The sequence below is a fragment of the Phyllostomus hastatus genome, unplaced genomic scaffold, assembly GCF_019186645.2.
Source record: "Phyllostomus hastatus isolate PE091 unplaced genomic scaffold, TTU_PhHast_1.1 phas_contig_159, whole genome shotgun sequence".
In the NCBI taxonomy this organism is placed as follows: Eukaryota; Metazoa; Chordata; class Mammalia; order Chiroptera; family Phyllostomidae; genus Phyllostomus; species Phyllostomus hastatus.
Window position 1 is genome coordinate 10,218,397 of NW_025333640.1, and position 13,704 is coordinate 10,232,100.

The 13,704-nt window shown below is 34.1% G+C and overlaps 1 protein-coding gene across 1 annotated transcript in view; it reads right to left on the minus strand.

Annotated features, from left to right (window-relative positions):
• Positions 1–13,704, minus strand: part of GALNTL6 (polypeptide N-acetylgalactosaminyltransferase like 6) — an 875,194-nt gene that overhangs the window by 85,897 nt on the left and 775,593 nt on the right. The window contains exon 7 of the mRNA XM_045830767.1: positions 3,544–3,661. Coding sequence (XP_045686723.1) covers positions 3,544–3,661 — 118 coding nt within the window. The remainder of the gene's footprint in view (positions 1–3,543; positions 3,662–13,704) is intronic.

Here is a 13,704-nt window from a genome sequence, read left to right on the forward strand (position 1 = left end):
CTGATTAGTGTTTTTTTTTTTTTTTGCCCACTTTTATTTTCTGAGAAGAACTTTCAGTAATCAAAGGACAGGTCTTTTAAAAATGCTAACATTTGGACTTTGATCTTTGGGGAATGGATATGAAAACACACTCTAGAAAATCAGAGACTTAGTGATTTTAACATTATTTCAGCAACTTAACTGGTACCCAATATTTAAAGACGTGGGTTATCTCTTTTATGCCACACTGTGCAGTCTGTATTGGTTTCCTTTTTGTTTCCAGGTGTCATTCCAGACTGAGTACCTGGACCAATGCCTGACACAAATTAGATGCTCAATAAAAGCTTGTTGAATAACTGACTAAATGCTCCTTTCTACTCCCAAGCAGTTGCTGGCTGACCTAGCAACATTTGGAAGACTGCTGGATAATTCTGGGCCACCTAGGAGTTCAGATTCATGTTAAACCATACTAACAAGTGGGCACAGTGCAGACAAAATATTTTTTCTGGAGAGATCTTTTCTTCAACTGACCCTTGAAAATTACACTGTGTTGGCTTTCATGCTATGGCGTTAAATTTACTCATCTAATTAGATGTTAGAAAAAGGAAGGGAAGATTTTTAGAGAGAAAAAGAATTGAGGAGCACTTTTAACCAAATACTGTTTGAATCAAATCTAAACTCTTTATATAAAGCAGAGCTCTCTGGAAATACTTTTATATGGCGATGGAATCTTGTCATCAATTGTGGTGCGATGATTCTTTGGTTGAAAAATAAACAACTAGCAAAGATGTCTGATAATGACCCTCGATAGAAATCTTTTGAATTAGAGCTTTTAAGTTCTAGACTTCAAATACTTTCTACATTATGGTATGAGATACACTAGTGAACTCTCAGTTATCCATACATATTTCCCAAAGCTTAAGTGCTGACCAGTGTATATCTTGAAGTGTTTTATGCTGTAAAATTAATTATAATTTATGTGATATGTCCAAAAATGCAGACATTTGATTTTTCTCTTTTACTTTAAATGGTATTGTATAATACCATTTAGCCCAGATATTGTATATAATTCTTCTGATTCTTTTCACAAAGAGAAAATTCTTCTTACTTCAATGAAAGTTCTACTAAGCCTGTTTAAGTTTGTCTTCCTCATGTTGCAAATGCTAATAAGGAGGGACAGGAACCCCAAGGTCATCACACAATAGTGAGAGGAATGAAGGGATACGTCTAAAACGGGACCCTGTACGACATGACATAGCTGTCACCAAAGAAGCTGTCTTTCCAACCAAACAACCCAGGGCAATTTAGTCCTGAACTCGCAGCGCTGTTGCCATGGTTTCTAGACAAAGTCGACAGGGCTGCATTCCAATTATATCTGTCAGAATGACAGATAACTAAAATATTGAAAATGGGGTAATAAAATCTCAGGTCACCCAGAAGAGATGCGATAGATATGAGTGACAGAGAAGTGAGAGATGCAAGTTTATGTTGGTTCAGAAAATACCTTTGTGATTTCAAATACAAATGTATATTCTGCAAACTCTCCTGCTGTTCAATAGCAATTTTATCCACCATTCAGTTCAGTATTCAAAACTAGGCATCTCCTGCTAAATAGAAATATTCTTAATAATATTTTAAACTTAAAGAATTCATGAATTAAGAGAATTTGAGAAAAAATTTCTTGAGCTGTGAAAATAAAAAGAATCCCTTGAATTCTGATGATAGTGCAAATACAGCAATGCTATTTTTATCTTTAATGCTTCCAGTTGAAGGCATTATTGTAAACTTTGCTCCCAGCTGTAGGCAGTATCTGCTGACCAGCCATATTTTGCCAGGGGCAGCAGGAAGCTTGTTGCTTTGCTATTAGACTACAATGGAGTCACTTGCTTCTGTTCAATGAGAGGAATAATTAGGTAGGGATCAGTGAATTTTAGAATGGTGTTGGTAGATAGGACTTGGGTGTCAGAGAATTTCATGTTCCTGCATCTCTGCAATTTAGCAGAAATGGAACATTTTAATCCCTAAGTGGCACTGGGTAGTTTATTCAATCTTTAAAAGTTAAAAATAATTTAATCTAAAATCTTTAAAACTTAAAATCTCAGTTTCTTCATCAGTAAATAGAGTAATAACTATGTCTCAGGGCTGTGATTCCAAATTAGATAATGCACATAAAACCCTTAGCTGAGCATCTGGTTCATAACACAGGTGAAGATAGTAGATGCTATTTCTTTCATTATTGCTCTATTATTATTACCTCCTATTATATACAATGTGACAAGTGTGCATCTGTAACAGAGAAGCACAAGTGACACTGGTAAATGCAAGGATTTTAAACCATGTATTTATAAAAAGGTTAAGAAAAAAGGTAGCTCACATGTGACATTAGATGTGTCTGGAAGATGATAAAAGAAAAGCACTAATTTGATAAATGGTATTTCAAGGATTATTGGCAGCATAGTGAGGTGGAACATTCTAGATGTCTTGAAGCCTCAGTCATGCCTCCTGAGCACCCCTTTGTGGATATTTCTTTTGTGACACTTTGAGGGCAACATATCCTTTCTGTTAACACATTGAGGATAGCTGTTACAATTCTATAAAAATCAGTTTTTATTGCTTTTTATTCATCAATTCAAAAAGTTTAGCTGGGTTCCTTAGTTTGACTTATGCTACATTCAGAATACATTTTTTTTTTTTTGCTCAGCAAGAATTGATTTGATTTCACAATGGAAATAATTAGGAAAAGCTGATGTATTGTATTTAATAAGGGATTTCTATATGATAAATCTTGCAAGAATCAATGATTCTTCTACATAAGTAGGAACAATGATAATGTAAAAATGTTTTTTTCTGTTTTGAGACTGCTTTCAGGAAAAAAATATTTTGCAGGTTGGGAGTACAATCTTTTGCACAGTTTATTTTGCTCTGTTTATGTGGTCTTCACATGTTGTGGTAAAGTTTTTTCATTTATAAACCCTAAAATCTGATATCTACCATAAACATATATGTGATCAAGTATATAATTTTACTGAGTGTTTATGGTCAAAGCAAGTAGAGACCTGGACAATTTCAGATAAAAATGATTAAAAATGTTTGCTTATTTTGCAATTACATAAAAATAGGTTTCATTTGTGATTCCTCATTTAAAATTACTTTTGTTATTGAAATTTTGGAGTAACTGGTTATGATCAAAATGTACAGTGTTATTTCTAGAACAAATAGGGCAAAAGCTCCAATAAATTTAACTTCTTTCATCTTCATTCTTCTACCTATATTTTCTAAGTGCTTCAGAAGGAATGCACTTGTCAGGGATCAGTAGCTCTGAGGGTAAACCAAGTTTCCAACCTGCAAATGGGATCTTGAATTATTTCTGTTATGTATTTTTTTCATTGCATGGCTATGTCTCACTGAAACATCAGAAGGAATTAGTTTCTCTCACCCAAAAGCTGGCTTGGGAAGGCGACATGTCTATTTTCATCCTGCCATCTCACAAAACAAAATAATGACATTCCATCAGGCTCATCAAAATTCCGTAAACATAGTGTGAAAAAGGTCTTGGCGGCTTACCTTAAAAGAGATTTCATACTGTTCTCCTCCCCAGATTTCTAAACCTGGATCATAGCCACCTAACTCCCAAAACCATTTTCGATTCACAGCAAAGAGACCTCCAGCCATAACAGGAGACCTGGAAATGAATAAAATAATCTTTAAAGGATGATGAACATCAAGGACAATGATGTTTTGTTTAAAAAAAAAGAAACAAATCCAAGATATTTTCAGTGGTCAACTGCATGGAGTTTTTTAGCACTAGTTTTCTGTAAGTAGTTGTAAGGTTCTTGTACGGTCTGTAATTGTACTTGGAATTCTCACAATGTTTAAACTTAGCAGTTCAGGTTGTAATGCCACTAATGCCCTGTAGAGGCACACTTGCCCCCTAGGTTTATCATTAGAGAGACATACATGATTATTAGTGACTGATATATTGAGAAATATCACTCAATTTTATGTTTTTTTCCCCAAAGTGAAAGGGATATTATCCTGTCAGACAGATAAAATTATAGAAATTGATGTTGTAGACAATATCTTTGATTACATCTCTCAGTACGCATTCACCAAGCATCTGCCATTTATAGGTCATGTCCATTTTACAGACTATCAGATGGACACTCGAACTATAACAACCAACCAGAATTAGTTAATTAATATGCCAAAGCTGGAATTTAAACTAGGTCTTTTCTGCTTAATTATATTATTTTTTTAGGCCTTCTCTGCTTTTTCAAGAGATATTTTTTTGGTCAAAAAAAGTTTGTTCAATATTCCATTTCTGCTAGGATGCATTGTATATATGTTGCTATAGAATAAAAGAATTTAAAATAATGGGGCCCAACTCTAAAAATTTGTAGTTCAAATATAGTTCTTGTTTTTTGAGAGCTCACCATGAGCTGGGCTCTTGGCATAGAGCTTTACCCTATTCCCTTGATTAATCCTCACAGCAGCCCTATTAATATCATCCTTACATACTGTTTGAGGAAACAGGCAGAGGGAGGTTAAAAACAGTGCCCAAGGTTGGAGTCAGTGTGTGGTGGCCTTGGGGCCCAGAACCTCTGAGTTCAAAGCCTTTGAGCTCTTTACCACACTGTTTCTCTTTCAGTGTTTGGGGGTGAAGAGAGGCGACTACATCAATTTGGATATAAAGCAATTAGAGAACACCCTATGTGGAAAAAGCAGATCTATAAACACACACACGGTCAGCACAGTGTTTGTGATTTTTCAACAAGTTTTTGAAACAAAGGGTATTTATAAATAAGGGTATAGGCATTAAAAGTTGAAGATACACATTTTAAAATATGTTTAAACATATTAGACACCAATTTATAGACCCACTGAAGAGTTGCTCTTGGTAACATTAAATGTGGCACTTAAGCAATATGAACCTGAATTTAAGTGTATTATATATTTTAATGACTTTACATGTTAAGATGACACTTGGTCTTCTTCAGTTTAAGAATCTTTTTTAATATTCAGGCTTTATATAGATGGAAAGATTATGTGGCAGGAAGTGATTTTTCTCCTGGGAAAGTGAGCAGAATAAAAAAATCTCAGGCAGATTTTTAGTTTGAAAAAAAACAACAACAACAAAACAACATAGAACCAAATGTACCTTACTTTAGCCCTCTCTGAGGCAGGCTAATCTTTTTCTATTTTCCATGCACTGAATTGCAAAGGTGAATTACAACTGTAGCTGGAACAAATTTGGATTGTAGCATGTATTGGGTACAGCTCACAATGAACACATTATCACAGTATAACCTTTGCTTCTGCAGGGTTTGGGCATCAGTGACAGAAATTCTCAATTCTGTTTGACCTGAACCACAAACAGAAAGATCTTAAGTCATACAAATATACTGATCATGTAAAAAAAATAAGTCCAAAATACATAAAAATTTTACTGTGAAGAATGAATCTCAAAACTAAAATTATCATAGCTACAGAATTCATATAGATATTGGGAAAGAGAAAGTCCTATACTGAATTTTTTTATTGTAAGTAATTTTTAAAAAAATATAATATCTTGTTTTCTTAATGAGTTTATAAAAAAATAAACCATGTAGTATATTTTAGGTTAATTTTAGACAAAATAAAATAAATTCAAATGAATCCCCTTTACCTTCATTGATGTTTTTACCAAGGCCCCAATCAATTAGTGTTCCCAATATTGATTACTGTGAATGACTGATAGAAACAAACTTTTGATTTATGTATGTATTTACTCATATTTATTCACTGATCTTTTAAATAGTGCAATTGAAACACAGATGACATACAATGAATTGCATATTTTAAAGTGTACAATTTGGTAAGTTCTGACTTCAGTGTGTATACCTTTGTGTAGCCACCACCATTTTTAAGAAAAAGAACATATTCACCATCCCAAAAGTTTCCTTATTATAATCCCGCCCTCCTTCATTCCCCTCCTTTAGGCAACTGCCAATCTGCTTTCTGTCACTGTAGGTTAGTTTACATTTTCTATATTTTTATATGAATGGAATCTTATAGTATGTACTCTTTTAGGGAGTCTGATTTCTTACATTTGACATCATTGAAATTTATCAATGTTTTAGCATGTGTTACTAGTTCATTCTGTTTTTTAATTGCTGAGGAGTAGTATTCTGTTTTCATGGACAAACCATAGTCTGATTATCCATTCACCTACTGATGAACATTTGGCTTATTTCCAGTTTTGAGCTGCTATAAATTTTGTGTATTAATCTTGGTGTGGGCATATTCTCTTATTTCTCCCATGAAAATGCCCAGGAGTGGGATGGCTAGATCATATGTGTTTAACTTTTAAAGAAACTGCCAAACTGTTTTCCAAAGTGTTAGTATCATTTTATATTTCCACCAGCAGTGTTTGAGTTCCATTTGTTCCGTATCTTCTTCAATAGTTGATGTGGACAGTCTTTTGAAATTCAGTATTACAACAGGAATGTAATACTATCTTCTTATGGCTTTATTTTTCTTTTTCATAATGATTAATGCTGTTGAGTATGTTTGTGTCATTTCTCTATTTTTTGATAGTCAGGCTGGCTAGAGTTTTATCAGTTTTACTGATCTGTTTAAAGAACTAGATCTGTTTTGGTTTCATTGATTTTCCTTATTGTTTTTCTGTTTTATATTTCATTGATTTCTCTTTGGTCTTTATTATTTTAATTCATCTACTTACTTTGTATTTAATTTGCTCCTCTTTTTCTAGTTAAGTTGGCAGCTGAGATAGCTGAATATAGTCTTTTCTTGTATTCTAATATAGATATTTAATACTATAAATATCCCTTGAATTCTGCTTTAGCAGAATCCCACACACACAAAAATGAAATGAAATGAAATGTGAAAATTCACGTTTTCATTATGCTCAAAGTAATTCCTAATTTCTCTTTTTTTTGACCTATGGATTATACAGAAGTGTAAAATTTAGTTTCCAAATACTTGGGGATTTGTTTGAGATCTTTCAGTTATTAATTCTCATTTATAGTAATTCCATTGTTGTTAGAGAATATATTTTGTATGACTTGAATCCTTTTAAAATTGACTTTTTAATGGCTCAGAATATGGTCTCTCTTGGTAAATGTTTCATTTGTATTTGAAAAGAATATATATTCTGTTGCTGTGGTCTACAAATATTTATTAGGTAAAGTTAGTTGATCATGTTCAACTCTCCTACATTCTTATTGATTTCCTGTCTCCTTGTTCTATCAATTATTGAGAGAAGGATTGAAATATATGACTATAATTCTGGATTTGTTTACTTCTTGCTGTTCCATCAGGTTTTTTTTTTTTTTTGCTTCATGTATTTTGTAGCTCTGTTAGTAAGAAAATAAATGTTTAGGATTTTTATGTGCTCTTGATAAACTAATCTCATTATATGAAGTACTTTTCTCATCTTTGATAATATTCTTGGCTCTGACATCTATTTTGACTTGATATTAATATAGCCACTTCTATTTTCTTTATCTTTCTCTATGTTTTATTTTTCTTTGTATTCTCTAATCACTAGCATTTATCTTTTCACTCTAGCTCTTAAACTAATTGTGTTTTTATAGTTAAAGTGGTTTTTTTCTAGGCAGCATATATTTGCACCTCACTGTTTTACAGCCTCTGCTGTTGGGTTAGTTAGATCACCTGTACTACGGTTTGCCATGTGGCCAGGTGTAAACCTATCATTTTTGTTTCCTATTGATCTTATTTATTGTTTCTTTTTTCTTTCTCTGTCTGCTTTTTGATTAACTGAGTATTTTTCATGATTCCATTTAGCATTGTTTCTTGACATAACAAAAACTCCTTGCTTTGTTATTATAGTGGTTGCTGCAGGGTTTATACCATACATCTTTATTTTTATCACAATTTACCTTCCAGTGGTATTATGCCACTGCACATATATTATAAGAACTTCTCTTCTCCTAACATTTATATTTTGTTGTCATACATTTTACTTTTGCATATGTTATAAATCCCATATTATAGTATCTTTTTATTTAAATATTCAATTGTCTTTTAAAAAGATATAAATAATAACATTTCACATATATGAAATTATAGTGTGAACACCATTTCTCATTTCTTAATTCTTTTGTTTAGATACATATTTTAATCTAGTATTAATTTCCTTCTGTCTAAAGAACTTCCATTAATACATCTTGTAGTGGGAGTGTGTTCATGAGGGGGCTTTTATCTTTTACATACCTGAAAACATCATTTTTTGTCTACACTTTTTAAAGATACTTTTGCTGGCTATTGCTAGGTTCATAGCTTTTTTTCTTTCATTTCTCTAAATATGTTGCTCACTCTCTTCTCACTTGAAAAATGTGTTGTTATTTTTATCTTTTTTTTTTTCTGTAGGTAATGAGCCTTTACTCTTCTGGCTGTTTTGAAGATCTTCTCTATATTATTGAATTTTGTTAAGCCATGACCTGGCCCAGTTTCTTCTGCTTGTAATGACTTGAGTTTCTTGGACCTGTAGATAGAGTTTTCATGGAATTCAGACAATTTTTGACCATTATTTCTTCCAATATTCTTTCTGCCCTTACTTTTCTTTCAGATGCTTCACAAACTCCAATTACACATTTTGTCTATTTTTAAAATTCACTCTTTGTGTTTCTTTTTGGATAGTTTCTATTGCTCTATCTTCAAATTTACTAATCTTTTTTGCAATGTCCAGTCTGCTGATAATCCCATCCAATGCCTTTTTCATCTCACACATTATATTTTCACCTTCAGTATTTAATTTTGCTCTTTTTATATTTTACATGTCTGTACTAAACCGAACATATAGAATGGTGTTATACTTATAGTTTTAATGTTCTTTGTTCTTCATTCTTCATCACTTCTTAGTTTCAATTGATTGAATTACCTCCTCATTATGGGCCATGTTTTGCTGCTTCTTTGTGCACCCGGTAACTTTTCATTGGAGTCTAGAACTTTTGAATTTGGGGGTATTGAATATCATGGTATTCTTTTAAAGACTTTCGGGCTTTGTTATGGGATGCAGTTATATTGCTTGGAAACAGTGTGACCCTTTTGGCTTTCCTCTTAAGATTTATTAGGTATGACTGAAGCAGTACACAATGTAGGGCAAATTACTCACTACCCTTAAGGGAAGATCCGTCTGTGTCTTCTGTGCAATGTCTTGCAAATCATCAGGTTTTTTAGTCTGGCTTGTGGGGACAGACACTACTCTCAGCCTTGCATGCGTTCTGTACACATGACTTCTAATTCTCCCGAGTCGTTCTTTTCCCAATCTTGCATCATTTCTTCACACATGTGGTCTTATCAGCACTCGGCTGAGCATTCAAGAAGTACCCTTTGCAGATCTTCAAAGCGCTCTCTGGGTAGCTCTCTTCTTGTGGTGTTCTGCCCTTGAGATTCTAGCTGTGCCATTGTCCCAGCCTCTCGGCTCCTATCAGCTCAGCCGGGGCCCCACCTAGGTTCTTTTTCCTTATATTGCAAAGTGAAAACTCAAGTTAATAACCTGGTGTGATTGTAGACCTCACCTTATTATTTTGTATCTCTCAGGGATCAGTGTCCTTCATTGCCAGATCGTGAATGTCTTAAAAAGCACTGTTTCAGATATTTTACTTTTCTTAGGTGGGCAGGTAAATCTGGCCCATGTTATTCCATCTTGTTCAGATATGGAAGTCCACAGAACTACCATTAATTTTTACTTTAAAACATTTAGAATATTAATTTATTTTGAATAGATAATACATTCACATGTTTATCAAAATTCTTGCTTCTCTTTCTATCCCTTGCCACTCTATTTCTCTTATTACAAATAACCATTTATACTTCTTGGGCATCCTTCCAGATATTTATGCTCACATAAGCAAAAAAACATGTTATCTTCTTTTTTTTCCTTTTCTATACAAATTATTGCATGCTATAAACACTATCCCTTATTTAGTTTTAAAAATTTTTAATTTTTAAAAACTACCTAATATATTCTGACAATCATTTATGTTGAAAAGAGCTCCCTTGTTCTATTTTTAAATACCTATTATTAAATACTTATACCTATTTTAAATGGAATACCCACTATTCCATTACATGTAGATGTATATGTGTATATATTATATGTGTATCATGTAACATATACACATATACATACATGTGTAATATATATGTGAACATTTAAATTATTTTCAATATTTTGCTATTTCAGAATTCTTACAAGAAATAGCTTTGTACAGATATAATTTCCAGATGAGTGTGAGTATATCTTTAGGATAAACTCCTAGAAAGTGCTATCCTCATTTGCAATAAAGATAAAAGTATAAAATTGGTTTATTTTTCCACTCTGGAAGTTAAAAGTTTATTATAAATTGTGTTCTAACCTGAAACCTTAGTTCGTGTTTCATACCAATCCAAACCCAATGATTTAGGGCCTGGTAAAATAGGAGAAGAGTTAAATAAAAGTAGCTAACCTACTGAGAAATTATAAATCTATCATAAAATATTAATATATTTCAGTCTACAGATAACAATTGCCAGGGACAGGTCATGTTATGACAATATTTGGAGAGGAATTGTTTAAAAGTTTCACACAGTAAATGATTTGAAAAAATTGAAAGGAAGGGGAGTCAAGGGTGGATTTGACGCTAAGGAAGGTGGTGCACCAAGGCCCTGATTTGGGAAGAATAGTGACAAGAAATGGAAGCCGGCCAGTCTTGCTGAAGCTAGAGAATAAGGAGGGGATGCATGCAAAGTGCTCGGTGTCATGTCCACACTGAAAGTTCCTATTGGTGCATGAAAGAGGCATTGTCAGTATAACACCACACATCATCAGTACAGTAATCACTACTTGTTCTTTCCCTTTGATGGTCACCACCCTTCTCATTTCAAGCACAAAGCAAGCCAGGACATCAGCCTCAGTCATTTTTGTAGTGTGGCAAGAAGAAGCTGCTAAAAGACTAATAGAAGCTGCTTCTTCTATTTTTAAGGGAGTCTAAGCATCCTGAAGAGAATGTGCAAGGTGTCCAAGAGGGGAAGGAGAGGAAACAGTAGAGTCCTCAGCCAGAAGCTGTGAAGTCTTGGAGTGATGGAGGCCCCGCCCTGCTCCGTGGAGGTGCCCTTGGAGAGGTCAAGACCTCCTTGTATAACACCTGAGGAGGCTATAACCCCTGCACTGGGACACTTGGCCCTGGCAAACTTTATCTTGCATGAAGTTGGCATAATTGCTGGATTTGAATAAGCCAAGTGGTTTGGGCAGTAGGGGTCTTGGTGGCAACCACTGTGAACTGACAACTTTGATCAGAATGATGGCTCTGATAACTTGGCCTGAGTAGGACTGAGAACCATTGCCCTTCCTGGGAAGAAGGAATTGCCATGAGAAGAAGACAGACTGAATTTCCTACTACTTTGCTGAAGGAAACCCAGAGTTGGATTTAAATTGCTCTGAGGACAATTTAATATTGTGAAATATGCACAACTGAATTCACGGGTTAAAATTCCTACCCCACCACACAAATATTAGCTAACTATTGTGCAGTGTTTTACTGAAGTCGAGAGAAGAAAATGACTGTATTTCCTCATATATTAAAGCAAAACATGTTAATGTGTCATGTTATTTTCCCCTCAGAGTAAGTGAAAAAGAACAGTTTATTATTTTCAGCATGTTCTTCTGCTCTCTGTTTTCTGTCTTAAATGCAATATTAATTGCTTGAAACTTTCCCCTTTGGTTCTATTTCCCACACTCTCTCATTTATTTATCTTTGTATTCCTAGTTTGTTCCCCCAAAATATTCTTGCTGGTTTAGGCTGGGAATGTTAACACACTGTAGACATGTTTAATGTTGGCTCATTATCCATGAAACTTTCAACATATTAATGTACTTTATGAGCAATTCTCCTAATATCACAAATCAAGTTTTGAGTTTTGCTATTAAAAAATACCTGTCATCCTTGGGAAGCCTTTTAAAATTAATGTAACCATAAAGCAACATGTTCCTATGGAACATTCTGTATTCTTCAGGCCATAGAAATATAACTTTTATAATCCTTAATGGAAATCAATTTTTTCTATATTAAATCTATTGAACTAGGTAATAAATATGCTTTCCTCTTTACTTATGGTAAACTAGTTTACTTTTTTCACATCAATTTTTATATTAGAAACTTTGCTGACTTTAATTCACAAGCCTATAATGTACAAGTGTACTAGAACCATTCTTTACTTGAAACACTCTTCATGTTCTCATTTGCAAAAGCACTTTTCAAAGGGTATATGGTTGGTTGTCTTTGGCAAACAAGAATGTAGTTTTTAGTGCTTGTAGCCTCACCCTGTGATTCCCACAGCATGCTAAGGAGCTACTGATCTTCCTAAGACTCTCTGCTGCACATGTGGACTGTACTCTCCTCCCATACGTGGAAAAAAAAAAGTAATGGAGTTTGAAAAAAATAAAACTTTCTCCAGGAGCTTTTTGCCTATTTGCATGCATTTTCCGAGATAAAGCATTATTTCACATTTTAATGCAGTGCATGCATGTGTCCTTTGTGGGTTAGAATAATTAAAAAAATCACACGGAAAGATAAATATACAAAAATATTTATTTTAAGAATTTAATGACAATTAAAATTTTGGTCCAGAAATCTGAAAAAAATTTCAATTTGGCCTCTTAGAAAAATAACTTGTCTCTCAATTTCCATTCAGATTAGTGGTATAGGGAGAATGCCGGAAACGTGGGTTGCAATATGAATTTGAACAGAAGTAAAAGGGCACAATCCACTCAGCTCTAAATTAACCTAAGTCAATCAACGTAGAGATGAGCCACATAATTTTCAATTATGTAACTAGCAACTTTTAGTCGGGGCCATGACTCTGAACAATTTCAGCTAAAATACAATTAATTAGAATTCAATTGTTGATTAAAATGCTAGTGTACATTAACACATAATTTTTTTTCTAAAAATTTTGTTCTTCGAAGTGTTAAATAATTAATTAGAATTTTTGAAACAGTGGGTTAAATAACTTCTGATAAATTCATTTGTATTACTTCCTTTTCAAAACAACACTTTTCTTTTGGGTATAATTTTCTTACTTTTTATTATGTGATGATGACTATGGGGGTCAGGGAGCAACGTGCGCCTCTGTTATGCAAGGAGGTGGTCCCTGGAGAGGCTGAGAAGGAAGTAGGCCCTGAGTGGGGAGAAAGGGGTCCTCGTTGCCACGCCAGGATACAGAGTGGAGGGACTAAGTAGCTCTTTCTCCCGACTCATCCACTTTGGGACTATGGTGTGAAAGGGGGGAAGTGGCTCTGATAACAGACAAACTGAAGAGAACTGTGTAAGTGAAGAGGTTTAACCCTGAGGCTGCAGGCCTGTGCTTGGGGCCGGCAGAGCCGAGCAAACTGAGGCTTCCTCTCTCTGACCTCTGTGGTCTGAGAGGTCCTATGGGACACGTAACTGGGATCTATGCTTTCGCACAGTGATTTTCAACCTTTTCATCTTGTGGCACACATAAAGTAATTACTAAAATTCTGCAGTACACCAAACACTGTATTTGTTGCTTATTTGGAAAAAATAGGCATAATTCTGATTCATTCACACTGGACAACTATTGTTGTGTTGGCTGTTGTCACTTTTTTGTGTGTGACAATCTAAGGGAAAAGAGGTCAGTGCTCCTGACTAAATACTCAGGTATTGCATGTTTTAAAAATTCTTGTGGAACACTGATTGGAAA